This window comes from Bidens hawaiensis, unplaced genomic scaffold (assembly GCF_021521415.1).
Source record: "Bidens hawaiensis isolate Kalapana, Puna unplaced genomic scaffold, B.hawaiensis_p1.1 tig00001016_1, whole genome shotgun sequence".
Classification (NCBI taxonomy): Eukaryota; Viridiplantae; Streptophyta; class Magnoliopsida; order Asterales; family Asteraceae; genus Bidens; species Bidens hawaiensis.
In genome coordinates, this window is record NW_027491059.1 from 818,603 (window position 1) to 838,984 (window position 20,382).

General features: G+C 39.3%; 1 protein-coding gene and 1 pseudogene across 2 annotated transcripts; one reads left to right on the forward strand and one right to left on the reverse strand.

The window, feature by feature from the left end:
• Positions 1-5,380: 5,380 nt before the first annotated feature.
• On the forward strand, positions 5,381-8,146 carry LOC143551411 (11-beta-hydroxysteroid dehydrogenase A-like). The gene is made up of 7 exons (XM_077041860.1): positions 5,381-5,563; positions 5,644-5,754; positions 6,441-6,525; positions 6,614-6,699; positions 6,790-6,921; positions 7,567-7,731; positions 7,862-8,146. Exons 1-7 carry the CDS (start codon positions 5,381-5,383, stop codon positions 8,144-8,146), a joined length of 1,047 nt encoding a protein of 348 aa, XP_076897975.1.
• Positions 8,147-9,902: 1,756 nt separating this feature from the next.
• Positions 9,903-13,657, reverse strand: LOC143551422 (11-beta-hydroxysteroid dehydrogenase A-like; annotated as a pseudogene). Its single transcript, XR_013138490.1, has 6 exons — positions 13,472-13,657; positions 11,898-12,090; positions 11,198-11,283; positions 10,996-11,127; positions 10,280-10,444; positions 9,903-10,190 (listed from the first exon to the last, which is right to left on the reverse strand). The product of XR_013138490.1 is annotated as an 11-beta-hydroxysteroid dehydrogenase A-like (transcript).
• Positions 13,658-20,382: the final 6,725 nt, after the last annotated feature.

The window sequence follows — 20,382 nt, forward strand, 5'->3', positions numbered from 1 at the left end:
AACGAACATGAACACATGTTCCGTTCGTTCATTTATATTCATGAACGTTTGTTTATGTTCGTTTATTTATGTTCATTTATGTCTGTTCATTTATGTTCGTTTATGTGTTAATAGAAAATAATTAAATATTATCTAGATAGGTCATGTTTGTTTGTGTTCATTTATGTTCGTTTATATTTGTTAATTTGTGTTCATTTAGGTGTTTTCATTTAAGTTTGTTAATGTTTGTTTGTGTTCATTTATATTTGTTCATGTATGTTTGTTTATCCGTGTTCAGTTATGTTCGTTTAGATTTTAAACAAAGGAACGTGAACATAAATATTTGTTCGATTAAGTGTCTATGTTCTTTTAAAGTTAAATGAAAGAACACGAACATGCTATTTTTCGTGTTCATTGGATTTGTTTACAGGCTTTCATTATTCACATTGATGAATACATCAGTCTCAATCTCTAGGCTTTGCCGATTTTATTTGTGTTCGTGAACCGTTCGTGAACACATTAATTTCCTTAATGAACGAACACGAACATAAAATCTCGTTCGATAAGTGTTTATGAACCGTTCGTGAACACATTATTTTCTTAACGAACGAACATGAACAAGGCCTTGTTCATGTTCGTTCAGTTCGTTTACAGCCGTTAGTGGATTGCTAATACAAACTTTTTGGACATAAATGATAAAAGTAACCAAATAACAAGGACAATTTTAACGGTTTACTTTATAAATTCATATCATTATTTTTATAAATTATATTTGTTAGAAATAACTAACGAAGTTAGTGAATTGGACTGACATGATAATAAAATAAAACCAAGATGACGGAAATGGCTAATTTTTATGGACGTAGATAACAACACTAACCAAATCACACGGATAATTTTGTCATTTTACTCATCATACCCACTTACTTCGTTGCATGACAATACTAGAGCACCATATCTTGTACTTGACCTATGTTTTATTAGTATGCAAAAGCATTTTAAGATTAACCAGCATTCTTTTCGTGACATAGTTTTATCCTAGATCATACGAGTTTGATTTCTATTCATATAAATAACATTTCGATACATTGACCAAACAATTGATTATCTTTGATCCAAACTTTTTCGTGTCATAGTTTTATCCTAGATCATACAAGTTTGGTGTCTAGGCCTGTAAACGAACCGAATGTTCGTGAATCGTTCAACGGGAAGTTCGTATGTTCGTTTATTTAATAAACAAACATGAACACATGTTCCGTTTGTTCATTTATGTTCATGAACGTTCGTTTATGCTTATTTATTTATGTTTGTTTATGGTTAATAGAAAATAATTAAATATTTTTTGGATAAGTTATATACTTAAAAGTTTTGTATTTGCTAATTTGTGTTCATTTATGTTTGTTTGTGTTAATTTACATTTGTTCATTTATGTTCGTTTATCTTTGTTCAATTATGTTAAACGAACATAAACGAACACAAGTGTTCATTTTTTAAATAAACAAACAAAAACTTAAATATTCGTTCGATTAATCATTCGTGTTCTTTTAAAGTTAAACGAACGAACACTAACATATCCTTGTTCATGTTCGTTTGATTTATTTACATGCTTTCATTATTCACGTTGATGAATATATCGGGTCTCAATTTCTAGGCTTTGCCGATTTTATTTGTGTTCGTGAACACATTCATTTCCTTAATAAACGAACATGAAAATAAATTCTTGTTCGATAAGTGTTCGTGAACAAATTATTTCCTTAACGAACAACATGAACAAGGTCTTGTTTGTGTTCTAGGTTCGTTTACAGCCCTAGGTTTCTTTGATCCGAACTTCATGTCTCACCGGCTGTTTTACTTGCGAGTACTTTTCTCTAGCTCTCAATTAATGCATGGTAATTAATATACCAAACCAATCATGGTCAAGACCAAGCAAAGAATAAAGGATGCATAGCGGTGGCGGCGGCAAAGCCTCTTTGTTTTTTTTTCCCTTCTTTTTTTCCCCTTGAGTGATCAACGTATTCGTTATGGTTTTTTTAGTTACAAATGTTGAGATATATATTAAGTGTAATACTTCAATAGACTTTTGGTTTCAACTAGATAACATATGGTTCTTGTATTTCTAAAACTCGTGTTAAATGTCACACTTTATTTTATTAGTAACAACACTTTGTTATTTTATTAGTAACAACACTACAACACACATGACATGTCACACGTAATCAAAAAAAAATTACAAGCTTCATGTAGCGTGGATGATTAATTATACATAGGAATATTGGTTTTAAATAATCCCAACCATGCCATATTGGTAAATAACAGTCACAACTTCAAAGTTGCCTGGTGGCGGTACCACCTAAAGAGGTATTTGTTTAAAACGGGCCGCGACTAACGGAGGGTAGCTCCGTTAGTGATTTTCTGACGTACGCGGCACGCCTACTTGTCAAAAATTGCTTATGTTGCAAAAACGTGGATGCTTACGTGGGAAAAGTTGAGGGTGGTTTTGGTTTTATTTCAAGGTTCAAGGATGTGAAATTAAATTATAACTTCCATCTTCATCATTTCATCCATGTTTTTCCGGCCAATGCTTCCGGCATCTACTCCGGCGAGCTTTTAACGCCGAATTAATGACCGAAACGATCAGTTGATTACATCTTTTATTTCGTAATCCCAATCCGAGATGGACGCAACCTCTATTACGCTTTTACAGGCTATAGATCGTTTCCTAAATGAGTCTTAAATAATCAGCGGAATCACGAAATTTACCCTATGAAAGCATACATTGCCACTCGTTTTCAAACGCAGCAAATTTCACCCGCCATCCACTTTCCCCCCACTCAAATGGACCCCATTGATTTGTCCTCTATTGATACGCCGTCACCATCGAAACTCCGACGAGCCATAAATCCTTCTATTCATTTTCAATCGAGTAAACATTTTTATGCATTCTAATCATCTTCATTCCTTTATCAAAAACCCCATGTCAATTTTAATTGACAGAGGCTTTTGATCCATCGATTTTGGATTTGAATGATTAGGGTTTATATTGATTTTGTGGGTGTTGACAAATGTATAAAAATGACGTGCCTGCTCATCATCATCAGATGCCAAGTAAGCTGCTTATGTAATCAATTTTTGACAACTAGGCGTGCCACGTCACAAAATCACTAACGGAGTTAACTTTCGTTAGTCGCGGTCCGTTTAAAACAAATACTCCTTTAGTTGGTACCGCCACCAGACAACTTTAAAGTTGGGACCGTTATTTACCAATAGATCATAGTTAGAATTATTTAAAACCAATATTCCTTATAGATAATATAAAATTTTAATCAATGCAATTATGAAAAATACGGAAAGAAGATGGAAACAGCGATCACTGTTTTAAGATATAGGTGGAATCAAATACTCCATACCTTTATTCACCTTTTTGAAGGAAACAAAAAAGGAAAAGACAATGCCTTTAAATCCACATATTTGCTTTAATTACTCTTTTTCTTTCTATTGATCCTTTATTATTTATTTATAATTTATAATCATATGCATGTGACCGAAACATATATATTAGGCGTACATAATTACATATTATATGCATCTTTTATAAAAAAAATTTGTATGGTTATGTGGGTTCAAGTTATTCTATAAAAGGACAGTGACGGATCCAGAAAATTAACTTGCAGGGGTCGGAAAATTTTTGGATCAGTACTCAGTTGTTTATTGCTATATAAATTTTTCTTCGGTCCGGTTCGGTTGTACGGGTCGGGTCAAATCAGTACATAATTTCCTTTTCGATCCGCTCTGGTCGTTTAAGTCGGGTTAAGTCGGGCTGGCTCATATAAAAAAAAGATAATCACACAACATATGATATTACCATGTAACAAAAAAAAAATACATGATATGTCATCCGTTATGCACAATTAAAATACAATATATTTATAGATGGAAAATTGGATTTTAATAATCCCAAAATTCAGTTATTGGCCGATAAAAATCCCAACTTAGTTTATTACCACAAGTGGTCCCAAATTTAAGAAAATTGGCTCTCAATGGTCCCCCGTTAAAAAAAAACCTAAGTCGTTAAGTTTTTTCCGAATTTCAAACTGATTTTTTAGTTTTTTTGATCGGAAGAAGGATACGAGTCGATTGATGTAAAACTTAACCCGAAACGATACTCCAAACAACTTTATTTTTATTAATTTGAAGTTCAAACACCCGATTTGAAGCACTAATCAAGCCATTTAAAGCATCATTTCGAGCTAACTTTTACATGAATAGACTCGTATCCTCCTTCAAATCAAAAGCCCTAACAAATCAGTTCAAAATTAGAAAAAAAATTAACGCCGTTAGGTTTTTTTTAACGGAGGACCATTGAGAGTCAAGTTTTTAAATTTGGGACCACTGGTGGGAAAAAACTAAGTTGTGATTATTATCGGCCAATATGGATAAACTAATAACAAATATTACATAACTTAAAAAATAAACAGTGCATAAACTACAAACAAAAGGTACACAAAATAAAATTAAAACTTGCACAAACAAAAATATATATATGTAAAATAAAAAAAATAAAAATAAATAAACTAACTATCATACGCACCCCTATATCGGTAAATGCATGATAACCTTCATTAAGTACTACATGCATTTTTGAACCTTGCCAAGTGCCTTCTAACTCTATTTGGTTCACGGATTGGTGATTTAGGTTCTTCACTCTTATTATCCAACCATTAAGTTGAAGATGAACAACGAAGTTTAAAGATATGATAAACAACTGAATATAAAAGAAAGACATGTATACTTTAATAAACTTATACACCATTCATTAAAAATAGCCACTAAAAATTTAAAAATTATTATTTCTCAAATTAAACTAAACTTAATTTAAATGTACTTAAACTAAATTCATATTTAAGTGCACCAAATTGCAAATATAGAGTACTAAGGGAGATACTTATGTTTCGTGTGACGCAAGTTTGATTCTTGCCCTTATCATTTTGTTTCGGCGGCACCGGGTGATTAGACGAGTAGGCGTCGTTCATTAGTTGGATCCTTGATCTGAATAGGCTTTATCTCACCACACCGCTATGCTTTTGAACGAATGTTCATAGACGTTAGCGTTAAATGAAAGTTTTTCCAAATAAAAAACGAAAGTATCTCGATATGATAAATTTAATTAATATCTCATATAAATGATTCGTGGAACGTTAGAACAAAGTAATAATAAACGAGGTAATCTACAAGTTTTTCACTCGACGACCAACTATGAACTCCTGATAGTTGTAACACGTGGCACACACTGCTACGTGGCACTACCTAGTCTCCCCATGCAAACACGTAGTCCACCACCTCCACTTTAAACTTAACCTCAATATCATCGTCATCCACCATCAATTTCAATTACAGAATAGCCATGGATTTGTTGAATGGTTTCTTGAATCTTGCAGCACCTCCTCTCACTTTCTTCACCATCTTGTTCCTCCTCCCTCCATGGATCTTTTTCAAGTTTTGCCTACGCGTCTTTCGTACCGTTTTCTCTGAAGTTGTCGCCGGCAAAGTCGTTCTCATCACCGGAGCCTCATCCGGCATCGGCGAGGTACGTGTTATCATCTAAATTACCTTTGTATGCTTATATTGAAATATATATGATATAATGAAACTCCACCATGCATGCAGCATCTTGCTTATGAATATGCTAGTAGAGGAGCGTGCTTAGCTCTCTCGGCTCGGCGAGAGGAGCGTCTTCGAGTGGTTGCTAATTGGTGCCGCCACATCGGATCCCCGGAGGTTGTATTTGAATAAATAACATTCATTTGACCGGTTAATTGATGTGAACAAAAAATTTAACCAACCAATTTCCAAAATGTCCACTGAAACCCCCGCGGCACAATCACATTTTAATCATTACCCGACTGGATATCTAACTAGCCACATGCATCATAAAACGCTTTTTCAAAAATAAAAATAAAATTGTCGAGCTGACAAAATTATTTATTTTGGCTTCCGATGAGATTTTGGGACACGTGGTAGATGCTGGTTGTCTAAATCACAATTAGTAAACTGGATTTATTGTCATAACCTGCATTTTCCAACAAAATTGATCCATTTAAACCATGATCATGAGCAAGTAAGTACATAAATATACTCCTGAAAGATAAGGGGATATAAGAAGTAGTGAGATCTATCTAGCCCTAAATAACTTTGGAATTTATCCATTTGAAATTTGATTTAAATTAAATTAAGGGTAGAGGATTTTGGGGGTTATAAATGATACATAGTGCGATACAGTCAAAACAAGGTATTATAGTACAAACCGAATAGATACCTCGGATACAGATATAGTAGTTAAAAAAGTGTGGGCGTTAGAGGAATTAATTGGCGAAATGAACATTTTGTCACATTGATATATATCCGTCATATGGACATTTTGGTGATTTTCCCGTTAAAACTTATTATTCATATTCTGTCCGTAGGTTATAATCATTCGAGCTGATGTCTCCAATGCTCACGACTGTAAACGAATGGTTGATCAAACTGTTCATCACTTCAACGGCCGATGTACACAACCACTGCCTAACATGCATTTGAATAATTGATTGTTGTTTATTATTTTCGGTGAGATTTATTGTTAGGTTAATCCATGCAGTGGATCATTTGGTGAATAATGCTGGGATTTCCCAAATCGGTATGTTGGAAGAAGCCGATGATATTACGAATTTACGACCTGTCATAGTAAGCTTTAAATCCTTCATATATATGATTCCAATCTACGAATTATTTTATAAAGTTTTGTAAATAATCTCATGGGTTGATATTATACAGGATATAAACTTTTGGGGTTCAGTTTACACAACAAAATTTGCAGCTCCACATCTTAGAAACTGTGGAGGCCGAATCATTGCGATATCATCGGCGGCATCCTGGCTTCCTCTTCCAAGAATGAGTGTATACAATGTAATATTTTCTTGATCTTACTTGAAAGGGCCTAATTTCTATATATATATATTAGTTGGGGTTAATTAAATTATTTTACCATAATTAACAGATATGGTTTCATTAGGCTTTGATCATATCTAGGGGTGTAAACGAGCCAAGCTAGACTGTGCTCGACTCGTTTTCACTTACGAGGGCTCAAGCTTAGTTTGTTTCGAGCACTTTCTCTAAAGCTCGAGGTCGGCTAACGAGTTGATTTTTCAAGCTCGAGATATATCAGCTCGGACATTTATTATTCTATAATTAATTTATAATTATAAAGAAAAGTATTTTTATATATTTTGAAAAAAGCCTTAACAAGCCAAGGCTCGGCTTGAGGTCGTGTCAGTGCTTAAACGAGCCAAAGCTTGGCTCAAGCTCGAATCTTCAGTGTGGAATTGATACATAGATGCTTAAAGGAGTTGAAACTTAAATATGCGCCTCTTCCCATACGAGGCTCGAGCTTGGGCTCGATAACCAAGCGAGCTTTATTTGATTATCAGTCTCGGCTTGTTTCTAGCTTTTCATTGATCTGATCCCGAGTAGCTTGCGAGCAGCTTGTCATGTTTGAACCCTATGCATATTCCTAAATATGGTAATTAACACATATTAGCTTATGTTTTTCAGGCTAGCAAAGCAGCATTAGCGCAGTTCTTTGAAACAATGCGAGTAGAATTCGGGTCGGACATCAAAATAACCCTCGTGACTCCTGGATTCATCGAGTCTGAACTTACTCAAGGAAAGTTCCTTTCACACGAAGGCAATATGGTAGTCGACTATGAGGCTCGAGATGTACGTTGGCATCCCAAATTCATTTTTGTTAATTACTATTACTTGTTATTTTAGTTCTTTTTACAAATTCATTTTTGTTAATTACTTAGTTTTTTTTTTACAAAATGTGATTAATGAAGTTGATGATCAGATGCAATTAAACTTGTCTCCGGTGGGGAAGGTAGAAGGAACCGCAAGAGCAATAGTGAAACAGGCACTGAGAGGAGAACGGTACGTGACCGAACCCTCGTGGATGAGGATGAGTTACGTGTGGAAGGTGTTGTGGCCGGAAGCGGTGGAGTGGGCGAACCATTTGACCAACATGATGACGGTTGGTGGTGACGAGACTTTTGGTAAAAAGATTTTGAACATTTCCGGAGCTCAGGGTATCTTGTACCCGTCAAGCATTCAAACGCCGGAGATGAAATCGGACTAGTTAACTTATGCCTTGGTTAAAGTTGTGTTTGTGTGATTGTTTTTTAGTTTTTGTCTAGTTATGTTGTGTGTTCTCTTTGATGTCTAGATAAGAAAACATTTTGTGTGTTGTTGTGCAAGTTTTCTTGATTTGCGTTTTGGAAAATGTTTTAGAAGACATTAGATAGGCTGTCAAGGGAGAACTTTGATCCAAGTCATGTATGTTTCAAGTTTGTAGGGACAAACTTTTCACCTAATGATTCTCTCCAAAATAGTGGACTTAATGGTGGACTTCGCTTGTTTTTGGTTTTGTTGTCTGTCACACATAGATCCAGACCTAGGAACATGGAGCTTCTTGTGGATTACTCTGATAGTAATAGTGAGTGAGGCCATCGTGGACTAGACACGTGTCTTGTTGTAGGCTGAATTTATCTTAATACTCTCAGCCGGCCACAAGGATGTTGGCTTGGCGGCTTCTAGTAGCTCAAATGACTTAGCCGAAACAGGTTTTCAAGTTCAAAACGATCTCGAAAGGGTGTCGTTAAGGGATGTGGGCTACGGAATATATGCGTAGCCTATATGTTGTCTTAAAACGATCTTCAAAAAGGTGTCGGTTAAGGTATGGGGATGTTGTCTACCTCATATAGGCTTAGGGGGTGTTTGGAATTCCTTATTTTACATTCTTATGACTTATATAAGTTATAAGTTACAAAGTTGTAACTTATGACTTATACACTCACGAAGTTTACTTTTCCCACACCTTATAAGTCAAGTCCTGGATCGATAATCAAACACGAAGTAAACGAATAATTCTCACTCATATTAATCAGAAAATATAAATCAAAAAACTGATTACGACTCTCAAACCTTAACTCGGTTTAACTCTTGATGAACTCTAACTCGGTTGTATCTCACATCGTTCTATATTGTCTAGCCATTACTTGGTTTATGTAGACTAACCTAACTTGCTAGCAAAGACATTACTAAATATAATAAAAACCTAATTGCAACCCCATAAACCTATTACATAATTAATGAATCTCACGGGCCTAATAGGTCCAACCCGGTCATCTACACGTGACAGGCCTATTAAGATGAAAATTACGAACACCCCCTTTAGTGTGCACACTGTTTCAAGAAGATCTTGAAATAGGTATAAGCTAATTGATATAGGCTTAGCTTGCATGCTGTTTCAGCCTTCATCGTTGTTCTGCGCTTCGGCAGTTTGGCTAAGCCATTTGTGCTGCTAGAAGCCAATAAGTCAGTAGGCATCATTGTGCTGCTAATTTAACCTGTAAAATGACATGGCTCAGCTAGTGACTTGACTTGTGGGCTAAATTAGCCCACAAGTTCACATGTTTTTTCCATCATTTTAAATTATAATTATATAGCTCATGTTTAAGGACTAAGGTATGTTTTAAGTTTGTATAAAATTCACATATGTTCAAAAACTTTGCATAATCTGTACCCTCTTTTTAGAATTTTTACAAGCCTTCTATTCTTATTGACTTATAACTTGTTTGAAGTTTATAAACATAACAGAAATTGTAACCAAGTATAATTTTTGTAAAATTTGTAAAGGAAACTATAAACATTTTGACCAAAATGCAACCGTTTTATATGAACTCCCGGTCTATCGTCGTATACAAAAACAAACAAACGTGAGTAAAACATCTCTCTGTCATCCGATTCACATAACGCACATTATACATATAACCCCACATACGAGAATCACAGCCCTTACGGTTCATTTCCTAGAGAAAGTTTAACACAAACGATCATTCCTTCAGCTCAGAAGACCACACAGAAGGCGGCTGTGAAACTCGCCTCAGTCCTGGCACATCCAATAGCTTCTTGCTAGGTGCATCCAACGGTGAAGCCCCGGGCTTCACAAGCAAGAACCATCGGTTCACCCACTCAACCAACTCTGGGAAAAACGCCACCCAATACACCGTCGTCTGGACCCACCATGGCACCGCTATGTAAACAACTCCTCGGCAAGCTCCATCTACAATAGTCCGGGCACTCGTAGCAGCCATCTCTATCGGCACAATACTCATTTCAGCCTAGCATCATAAGACAAATCTCATCACTCGGTTCAGTCATTCAAACAAGATATATAACCAACAATATTACACGTTAAAAAATGACTCACGTCTCTTAGATCTTGATCAACGGCTACCTCACCATCTTTATTCAAGATTTTGCCTTGAGTCATTTCTGACTCGGTCAACCCTGGAGTCACTATGGTGATACCGACTTCTGAACCGAGTTACATCCTCAATGACTCGTAAAAGGTTACAACTGCTGCTTTGCTCGCCTGAGATAATAATAATAATAATAATAATAATAATAATAATAATAATAATAATAATAATAATAATAATAACAACATTATTGCAAACAAGTAATGAAAAAAACAAATTTCAACTAAAGGTGTGCACGGCTAAAACTAAACAAAAAACCTAAACTTTGGTTTTCGGATTTTTGAAACCTTTCGGTTTGTTTTAGTATTTGTTTCGGTTCGGCTTCGGTTTTTGTCATTTGAACTTGAAAATTTTAGACGGATAAAAAAAGCTAGGCCAAAAATAATGAATTTAGGTATAAATAATTTTGTTAATTGTAAACAAAAAATATTTGAGTTGTATATTTATTAAATTCTTACAAATTACTTAAAATAAAAAAATAAAATCTAGAAATTCAGTTCGGTTTTTTCGGTTTTTATTACATACAAAACCAAAACCTAACCATAAGTTCGGTTTTTATAAAAACTTAAAACCAAACCTTCGGTTTTTGTTTCGGTTTGGTTTTTTCAGTTTCTTGCACACCCCTAGTTTCAACAATCATGACACTTGATATATTAAATTTTACATTATAAAGGCTCATTCTTGGTGCAGGCATCCAAGAAGCAGATGAAGCAATCACTACAATCTTCCCTTTGCTCTTTCTCAAATGCGGAATTGAAAGATATGTCATATAAACATAACCCCAAAAGTTTATGTCCTACAAAGATATAAAGTTATAATATACATTATATTTTGAAGTTTAAAGTTTCAAGTTGTCTAGTCGTTACCATGACTGGTGTGATACTTGTAATATCTGTGATCTCTTCTAGCATGCTCATTGGAGTCACTCCAGCACAATTTACCAAATGATTCACTGTATTTAATTCATCAACAGATGATATTGATAATGATATTAATGTCACAAAAAATTTTGAAATTGCACGGTTTTGATGCACAATTAGCAACTTGACGGATGAATTTCAGTTAGCAGTCTCAAATATCATACAGGGGTGTGTATGAAACCGAAAGAACCAAACCGAAATAACCGAACTGAAACAAAAACCAACGGTTTGGTTTTACGTTTTCGTAAAACTCAAAATTTTGGTTTGGTTTCGGTTTTGCGTGGAAGTAAAACCAAAAACTAACCCGAACTTATAGATTTTTAGTTACTATTCGAACTTTTAAGTAATTTATAATAGTTTAATATATAGTTTAACTCAAAATATTCGAGCCTAGACATATAATAAACCAACTACTATTTTCAGCCAACTTTTTTATTTAGGCCCGAAATTTTCAAGCTTTTAAACTTTTAAACTTTTCAAGCTTTCAAGCCCAAATGGCGAAACCAAAAAAAACGAACCAAAAACCCAAAAACCGAAACGTTCCAAAATCTCTAAAAACTGTAATTTCAGAATTTGGTTCGGTTTTAAGCCAAAACCAAACCGACCCGACCCATACACACAATATATATGAAATAATGAAACTTACGTCGTCCAAAATGATTGATGGTTTCTTTAACCAATCGCTTACAATCATCAATATTCGAAACGTCAGCCGGAACTGTGATGGCGTCTGGTGCACCGAGTGATCGAGCAGTGTCCGCAACTTCACGGAGGCTCTTCTCTCTTCGAGCTGCGACTACTAAGCACGCGCCTCTTCTGGCGTACTCATACGCCACATGCTACAGTTTGATCCAGACAAAACAAATTAAGTCAACAAAAACATGAACGAGCGACACCGTTCATAGTAGGGTGTGCATGGGTCGATTCTGTTTGGTTTTGGGATAATACCGAACCAAAAACTGAAATTTCGGTTTTAGAGCTTTTAAAAACCATTCGGTTTCACGTTTTTCAGTTTTTAGTTTGGTTGTCTTTGATACGGTTGGGCTTCAAAATTTTGGTTAAAGAAAAGTTGGCAAACAAATAATGAATTTACATATAAAACTTTTTCAGTTAGAGTTAATAATTTATTTAATTAATATTTGGATTAAACTACATATTATATTATTATAAAGGAAAATTGGAAATAAATAATCTCACATTTTGTGTATTGGTAGATAATAATCTCACCATTAAAAATTACTACCAATGGTCCCACCTTTCAACTATTTTTGTCACAATGGCCCTTCGTTAAAAAATACTTTACGTCGTTAAGTTTTTTCCTAGTTTCAAATCGATGTTTTAGGGCTTTTGATCGGAAGAAGGATACGAGTCGACCGATGTAAAACTTCTCGAAATGGTGATCCAAACGACGGAACAATGTTTCAATTCGGGTGCTTGAATTTTCAATTAACAAAAATCAAGCCATTTGAATCACCGTTTTGAGATAAGTTTTACATCGGTCTACTCATATCGTTCTTCCGATCAAAAGCCCTAAAACATCGGTTTGAAACTAGGGAAAAAACATAACGACGTTAAAAAATATTTTTAACGTGGGACAAGTGAGACAAAAATAGTTAAAAGGTGGGACCGCTGCTAGTGATTCTTAAAGGTGGATATTATCAGCCAATACACAAAAGGTGAGATTATTTATTTCCAATTTTCTTATTATAAATTACTTAAAATTCAAATAAAAATGAAAATATGTAAATGCAGTTCAATTTTTCAATTTTAATTAAACACAAAACATAACTAAACCGAAAGTTCATTTTAAAAATAAAAAAGAAAATAAAAAACTGAAAACCAAACCGTCAATTTTTTTTCAGCCTTTTCAGCTCGGTTATATATCGGTTATATAGGACCATAAATAATCATATTATTACTTAATATTTGGGTTAAACTATATATTAATATATTACAAAGTACTTCAAATTCAAATAAAAATGAAAATATGTAAAGGCAGTTCGGTTTTTTAATTTTAATTACACACAAAACCGAATTTGCACAAAACGTTCAAATTAAAAAAAAAACAAACCAAACCGTTAGTTTTTGTTTCAACTCGGTTATATTGGACCGACTTTTTCTTTTTTTATTGTTTCGGATCGTTTTTCGGTTTAGAATACACAAAATTGAGCTGTTAAATTAAAGCAGATGGATAGGAGGCTGAATGAAAGAGCTACTAACCTCGCCAATACCGGATGATGCACCGACGACTAACACGACTTTACCGGCTACGTCTTCCTTGGAAATAGAGGTGTAAATGTAGCATAAAGCTTTGAAGAGAGCATAAAGTGGTGTGAGGATGAAGAATGCAGAGGCAGTTGTAATATAAGAGAGGAAACTGAAGAGTATTTGAATATTATTATCCATGGTTAGTTGATGGAGATGGTGATCATGAGGACAATATAACAGTTGAAGTTTAGAAGAAGAGGCGGTGGTGTTGGTCAAAAGTCAAAACTCAGAAGCTTGGTATCAGCCTTAGGATGTGACACGTGGGTGAAGACACTATAAAGTCAACAAGACACATTGGATGTGTAATGTTGCATTGGTAAATAGGATAATGTTTCATATATTAGCCCAAAGGTCAAGCCCAGTAAGATCATTGGTTAAATAATGTTTTTATACTTTGCAATTTGCATATAGTTGTTTAAAAACCATTACACGTTTTAACCAACATGTGTTATGGTAGTGTGAAAATGTGGTGTGTAGAGGCTGAGTTTGAGCTAAATGATTCGGTTATTTTCTTTTAAATTTTAAAAATAAATTAAGCAATCTTATAATCGCCCACAACCTTCTCTACTCTGACCATGATCTCTGCACCCCTTGTGTGGCTATGTTCCGTTCCACGCCCAAGCGGCTGATTTGGCAACACATTGTACTCTCGAATCGTGTGCAAGATATGGACTTATGTTGCCTTAGTTATTTATTTCTTAACCCTTTTACTTTGTGACTTATATGCCCGGGGTTCGGTTAGTGTTTCTTCATTGGCGCCATCCGTGCATAAACCTAGAACTACAATTTTCTCCAGTTTTTTCAAAACTTTATACAAAAGATGGTTAGAGAAATTCCGGTAACCACAACCCCAGCTATTGGGGGGAATACCGGCAACACAGTTTTTACAAACACTACTCCGGCTACCGAAGCCGGAGCAAGTGAAGTAAATTTTACGAACACTACCCCACTTACTAAAGCAGGGGCAAGTGCAGTAAATGACCGCCTACTGGGATCCACCGATACCCAGTTTGAAAAACGAAGACTCCCCCGCCAGACTCTCGACGAAGTCAAGGCATGGGCGAAGGCACGACAAAAGGAATTCCAGGCTGATTTGAACGAACGCTTGCGTTCCGTGCAACAGGCCGACGAATTCGAATACTGGGAGGATGACTCGGAGGAATCCGACTCCGACGCGAACCCTCGTCATAAGGCAAAAGGGAAGCGTAAAGAAACGGAAATCCAACCGAAAAGGCATTTTGGACAAGCCTTCAAACCAAGAAGCATAGATGGAGGTCCACGAGACTTCTCTAAAACGTTCAGACCAAACGTTACAAATGCAGGAACGTCCAAATTTGCAAGGGACATTGCTGAAGCAATCGCCCCGAAAAGTGCTAAACAAATGCCTAACATAGGCACATATGATGGCATATCTGATCCAGACGATCATTTGAACAGGTTCATAGCGGGGGCAACCGTTAGCAATTGGACGGAACCCACGTGGTGTTACATGTTCCAAATGACGCTGGTGGGGGCTGCTAGGGCTTGGTTCGATCGTTTACCGGTTAACCACATTTACGACTGGGCAGACTTCCAGCAGAAGTTTAGCCAACACTTCAGCCAGCAGCGAAAGTATACCGAGGAGCAATGGACAATCCTCAAATGCACACGGGAAGAAGATGAATCTCTGCTAAACTTCATCACTCGCTTCAACTCAAAGAAGTTAAGTTTGGGCAATATCAGCGAGGATCTTGTTCGCGCAGCCTTCATCCAGGGCGCGCAAGACCCAGAGCTTATCCGCACCCTAACGGGTAAAGATGGAATGCCATCCACATGGGATGGCATCATGACAGCAGCCAAACGCTATGCGGAAACGGAGAAGCAACTGGGTAGAGACCTTCCGCAGAACACAAACCTTTACACCCAGAGGACGAGAGAGGACAACGTCCTCACCGCCCGATTGAACAAAAAACGGAAGCAAGGCATTTGGCAGTCAAGGGTAAACTTTGACACCTCATCCGGCTTACAGCACCGATTGGGTGAAAGGGATAATGTAAAGCCGCACCGGAACTCCAGGTGGACGCCACTTACCAAAAGCGTCACTGACATATTTGCTACTGAGGAGCTCCCATGGCCAAAGCCTCCAGTAATCCGGCATCGTCACGATGCTGATCGGAGCAAGTACTGTGACTATCACAGAACAAAAGGCCACAACACCGAAGAATGCATAGACGTAAAAGACATGGTCGAAACATTCGTCAGAGATGGGACGCTCGCGCACCTCGTGGCGAAATAAAAGCTAGGCAGGCGAGTGCGTATAGAACCCCAGCTGGGGAAAACACGAACCAATTTCAGCTTCAAAATCGAGACTACATGCTGCGTAAAGAACGAGATCCCGAACCAGGTGCGTATCGGCTCGATGGCACTCCCATCCCAACATGGAAGGGAGTTCAATTACACAGTTTGCATGTAATCAATTCCAATTTGTAAAGAGAAGGCCAAGAGCCACTTCTAATGGAAATGATTCTCTTTAAGAATATCGAAGCTGATGATTTTACATTTATACTTTTCTGAACACTAATATGCCGGTTTCCACCGCATAATTACGTGAAGTCATTGCATGGGAAGGCGGTCCTACCCGCACGAACCCAATAACGTGACAAACCTTCACGCAGCTCAGTTGAAGGGGAAAAAGTTCAGCACCCAAAAATGAAAGTGCCGGTCTATCCGCATGAATCATTAAGGAAACTGAATAATAACCTGTCAACAACCGCGCGTCGAACGGTTAAAACTATCCAACACTGGTGACGACATTCACATTACGTGAAGTCGTCGCGTGGGAAGGCGGTCTTACCCGCACGAACCCAATAACGTGGCAAACCTTCACGCAGGTCAGTTGAAAGAGTTCATCCCATTAAATGAAAGTGCCGGTCTATCCGCATGAATCATGAAAGGAAAATGAACACTAACCTATCGACAACCGCGCGTCGAACGGTTCAAAACAAAATTCTTAAAAAGATGAGAAAAACCTACACGCAGGTCAGATAAGGGTAAAGTTCTGCCATCCTACTAAGTGCAAGTGACGGTTCTACCCGCACAATCACGAAAGAGGAAGCAAAACTTCACCTATTATCAACCACGTTCAAAGGTTAACTTATCCTCAAAAGATGAGAAAAACCTACACGCAGGTCAGATAAGGGTAAAGTTCTGCCATCCAAGTGCAAGTGACGGTTCTACCCGCACAATCACGAAAGAGGAAGCAAAACTTCACCTATTATCAACCACGTTCAAAGGTTAACTTATCCTCAAAAGATGAGAAAAACCTACACGCAGGTCAGATAAGGGTAAAGTTCTGCCATCCTACTAAGTGCAAGTGACGGTTCTACCCGCACAATCACGAAAGAGGAAGCAAAACTTCACACCTATTATCAACCACGTTCAAAGGTTAACTTATCCTCAAAAGATGAGAAACCTACACGCAGGTCAGATAAGGGTAAAGTTCTGCCATCCTACTAAGTGCAAGTGACGGTTCTACCCGCACAATCACGAAGGAGGAAGCGAAACTTTAACCCACTATCAACCACGTTCAAAGGTTCTTATTCTGAACACTTGGAAAATTGCTAATTTAAACTAAGTATGCAAGTCATAAAGTTTATAAAGCAAGGAACCCAAAGAAGGAAATAACAGTCTTATACGCAAAAAGATTAATATTTCAATGATGTATTACAACAGTAGCCGGGTAACTACCCGCCTAAAAGAAATCTATACAAAGCTGTCTATCCTAACGGTGGGAAGAGATCTTCAGGATCAGGCTTCAGGGCCACCTCCGCTTGGACCAACACCGTCTGAGCGTGGCTGCCCAAGGAAAGCCTTAAGGATGTTTAGCCCATCATCAGCAGCAGCAGCTTCATTCACCTTCTCCACCACTGGATGCGGGAAGGCAGCATACTGGTTCACAGCTTGGTCATAAGCAACTTCAGTATTAACATGGAATAAAGGGAAGTTGGAGGGCGGAAAGCCTCTCTCAGCAAACCCTAGACCAAGCAGGAAACCAGTCTTCTCCCCATCCTCATGAGAAGCGTTGAGGGCTGCGCTCATTGCATCGTCGTAAGAGGTCTCTGAAAGGACCCGACGCACAACCTACAAAAGAAAATTACAAGTTAGAACATTTTCTAATTACAAGTAGAAAAGAGAGAAAAAAAAGAGGATACCTGAGGCAACGCTTCTCGAAGTAGCCATTGGAGGGTAGCTTGCACTTCGTCACGGGCGCGTTCGGCTTCGCTTTGGTTCAGATTGGCAAGTAATACTTCCTTTGCGGCAGCCTCTTCGACGCCCTTAAGCTTCCGCTCGGTTTGGTCAAGCACCCCCCTCTGGTCAAGAATCTCTTGCAGCTTCTTGGCGTCTTCCATTGCCAAGGCATCATGAGCATGCTGAAGAGCCTTTAATTTGCATTTAAGCTGCTCATTCTCTTCGCGAAGTGGCTCAGCAACAGCTTCAGCCTTGGCAGCCCTCTCAGTTGAGTTTCGCGCAGTCTCCTTGGCCAGCCGAAGCTGTTCATTCACAGCTTGGGCAGCCTTGGAGCGGGCCTCGAGTCGCGCCTGGACTTCAACCTCGAGGGCCTTGAATGCCTTCTCCTTCTCGGCTGCGGCAGCGGCCAACTGCCGGTTCTCCTCCCGAAGAGCCCGCGCTTCAGATACATCTTTGGCGCGAGCTGCTTTTAACTTGTCGTTTTCACGACAAAGCAGCTCGACGCGGGGCTGCGTTCGGGCCTGGAGAACCCGAAGCTCATTGGTTAGCCTACCCTCTTGGTAGCTGGCCATGGCTTCCCCCAACGCACCATGAGGAGCAGCGTGGCGAGCCCAGTCCACGCACTCCACAGGGGTGCGAAGGGTTGTTCCTCGGCGTATGTTCCATCTTGGAACATACACTTCATTGGAATCCGACACTGCAAAAGAAACAAAGGCAGTTAGGAAAAGATGATAAAAATATATAAGGGAAAAAAATAACCCTACGTACCTGTAGGGTCAATAACAGGCCGATAGCCGCCAAACCCATCACCTGAACCTAAAGGAAATCCATCCAACAGGTCAAGCAGACGGGAAGGTGGCATAGATCGGCGGGAAGCCTGGCGCATACCTGATGGTCCGGCCGTCGGTGGCGGTGGCGCAGGTATAGTGGCAGCCGCTGTGGTAGCCATGTTTGGCGCCACCTTCTCAGCAACAGTAACCGCCGGCTCCGTGAAAGATGCTGTAAAAATTGCACTCACGGCCGGCGGAGACACCTTCTCAGCTGGAACAGCCTTGGGAAGGCTGGAACCAGCGGAAGCAGGCGTAGACGCCTGGGTCGACGCCTCGGGAAGGCTGACCGAGCCTACCGTCATTGGCGGGGGAATACTTGCTCCAACTCCACCCTGGAATGCGTCAACATCCACACCTGCACAAGCAAAAGTGTTAGAAAAATTTATTTGAAACAACAAATCTAGACAAGAATTATGGAGGTACTCACGGGGTTTCTTGAGCTTGAACGCACGGACGAGCGGGGGCGAACCCGATGGAGCCGGCCTCTTGACACCGGTAACCGTCGTCGTCGCTGCCTCCCCGGAGGTAACACCTGCAGCCTCCGGAGCGGTGGTCTCCTCACCACCGGGCTTCCCCGCCACCTCTGCATTATCTGACTCCGAGTCAGATAGGATTACCGGGTCGGCCGTAGAGGCCACCTTCTCCTTGCCCTTCCCGACGGCAGCCTTTTTCTTCCGCACCAGTGGAGGACCTTCTGCGGATTCCTCAGAAGAAGAAATGTCATGAACTCCAGCAGCAGGCACAGCATTGAGAGGTTCAGGGTAGAAGATAGGCTTACCTGGCCGTCGGTGGCTCAGGATCTCTTGGCCTGGCGGGTAAACCTCCACGAACCGACCCGCGGTCTGCTCTAAGATGGGCAACTCGTTCTCGTCCAGAGCACGAGTACCCATCCGCGCGGGACCATCTTCCTCCCGCGGGTTCAGGAGCGACTGAAGATCGTTCCCCTCTGAAATCAACAAGAAAGTTAGTAAAAATCGAAGTCAGCAAAATGAAACAAGACGTACCATAAGGGACAGAGTTCGAACCATATTCAAGGACGATCGGAACCTTATCCGCATTCGCCGCCTTCCACACCCGGCTCATCCCCAACATCACCATCGCCGACTCCGGAAAACGGAAAACCGGGGACTGGACCCGGGAAATCTTCGAGAACCATTCCGCCTCCTCGTAGTTGAGGGCGGGAAGGTTCGGAAGCGCCTGGCCATTCTTGAACTTCATGGCGATGGGGATGGCGCGAGCGGATATGAAGAAGAACTCTCTTCTCCATGAGCGAAGACTCCGCTCGGTGGTACAAATCTTTAAACCCTTGATACGGGTTGTAAGAGTGTACCACCCTTGGATGCACCTCCATGTATAGAAGGTCATCAGGCGATCAACGAGGGGCTCAAGGCCCAGTATCCGGCACACCCACTCAAAGTGCCGGACCTTGGCAATGGCCATGGGGTGCACCTCTGTCAGGTGCACACCGTGCCTCTCTAGGACACGGTACACAAACTTTGTCAACGGAAACCTAAGGTTCCCGTAGACAAAGAATGCAGCATAAACCCCGATCTTGCCACTAGGGGCATCGTACACAGTATGGTGGGGTTCAGGAAACTCAGGCTCGAGAGACTCGAGCATGAACTTCCTGACGATATACTGGTACAGATCGACAGGAAGAGAGCACTGGCATTCGCCAGCAGTCTTCTGGTCATCAGCATCATGAGAAGACATGGTGAAAGAAAGATGAAAAGAGATTTCAGGGTAAAGCTTTACTGAACAGAAAAATTCGCCGGAAATTACTTGAAAAGAAGAGATGAAAGTGGA

What these genes read in the sequence shown, in the direction of transcription:
- LOC143551411 (XM_077041860.1), top strand. Translation starts at nt 5,381, where the DNA reads ATGGATTTGTTGAATGGTTTCTTGAATCTTGCAGCACCTCCTCTCACT. An exon ending in CCTCATCCGGCATCGGCGAG is followed by an intron (nt 5,564 to 5,643) that starts GTACGTGTTATC and finishes CCATGCATGCAG; the next exon opens with CATCTTGCTTATGAATATGC. An exon ending in CAAGAATGAGTGTATACAAT is followed by an intron (nt 6,922 to 7,566) that starts GTAATATTTTCT and finishes TATGTTTTTCAG; the next exon opens with GCTAGCAAAGCAGCATTAGC.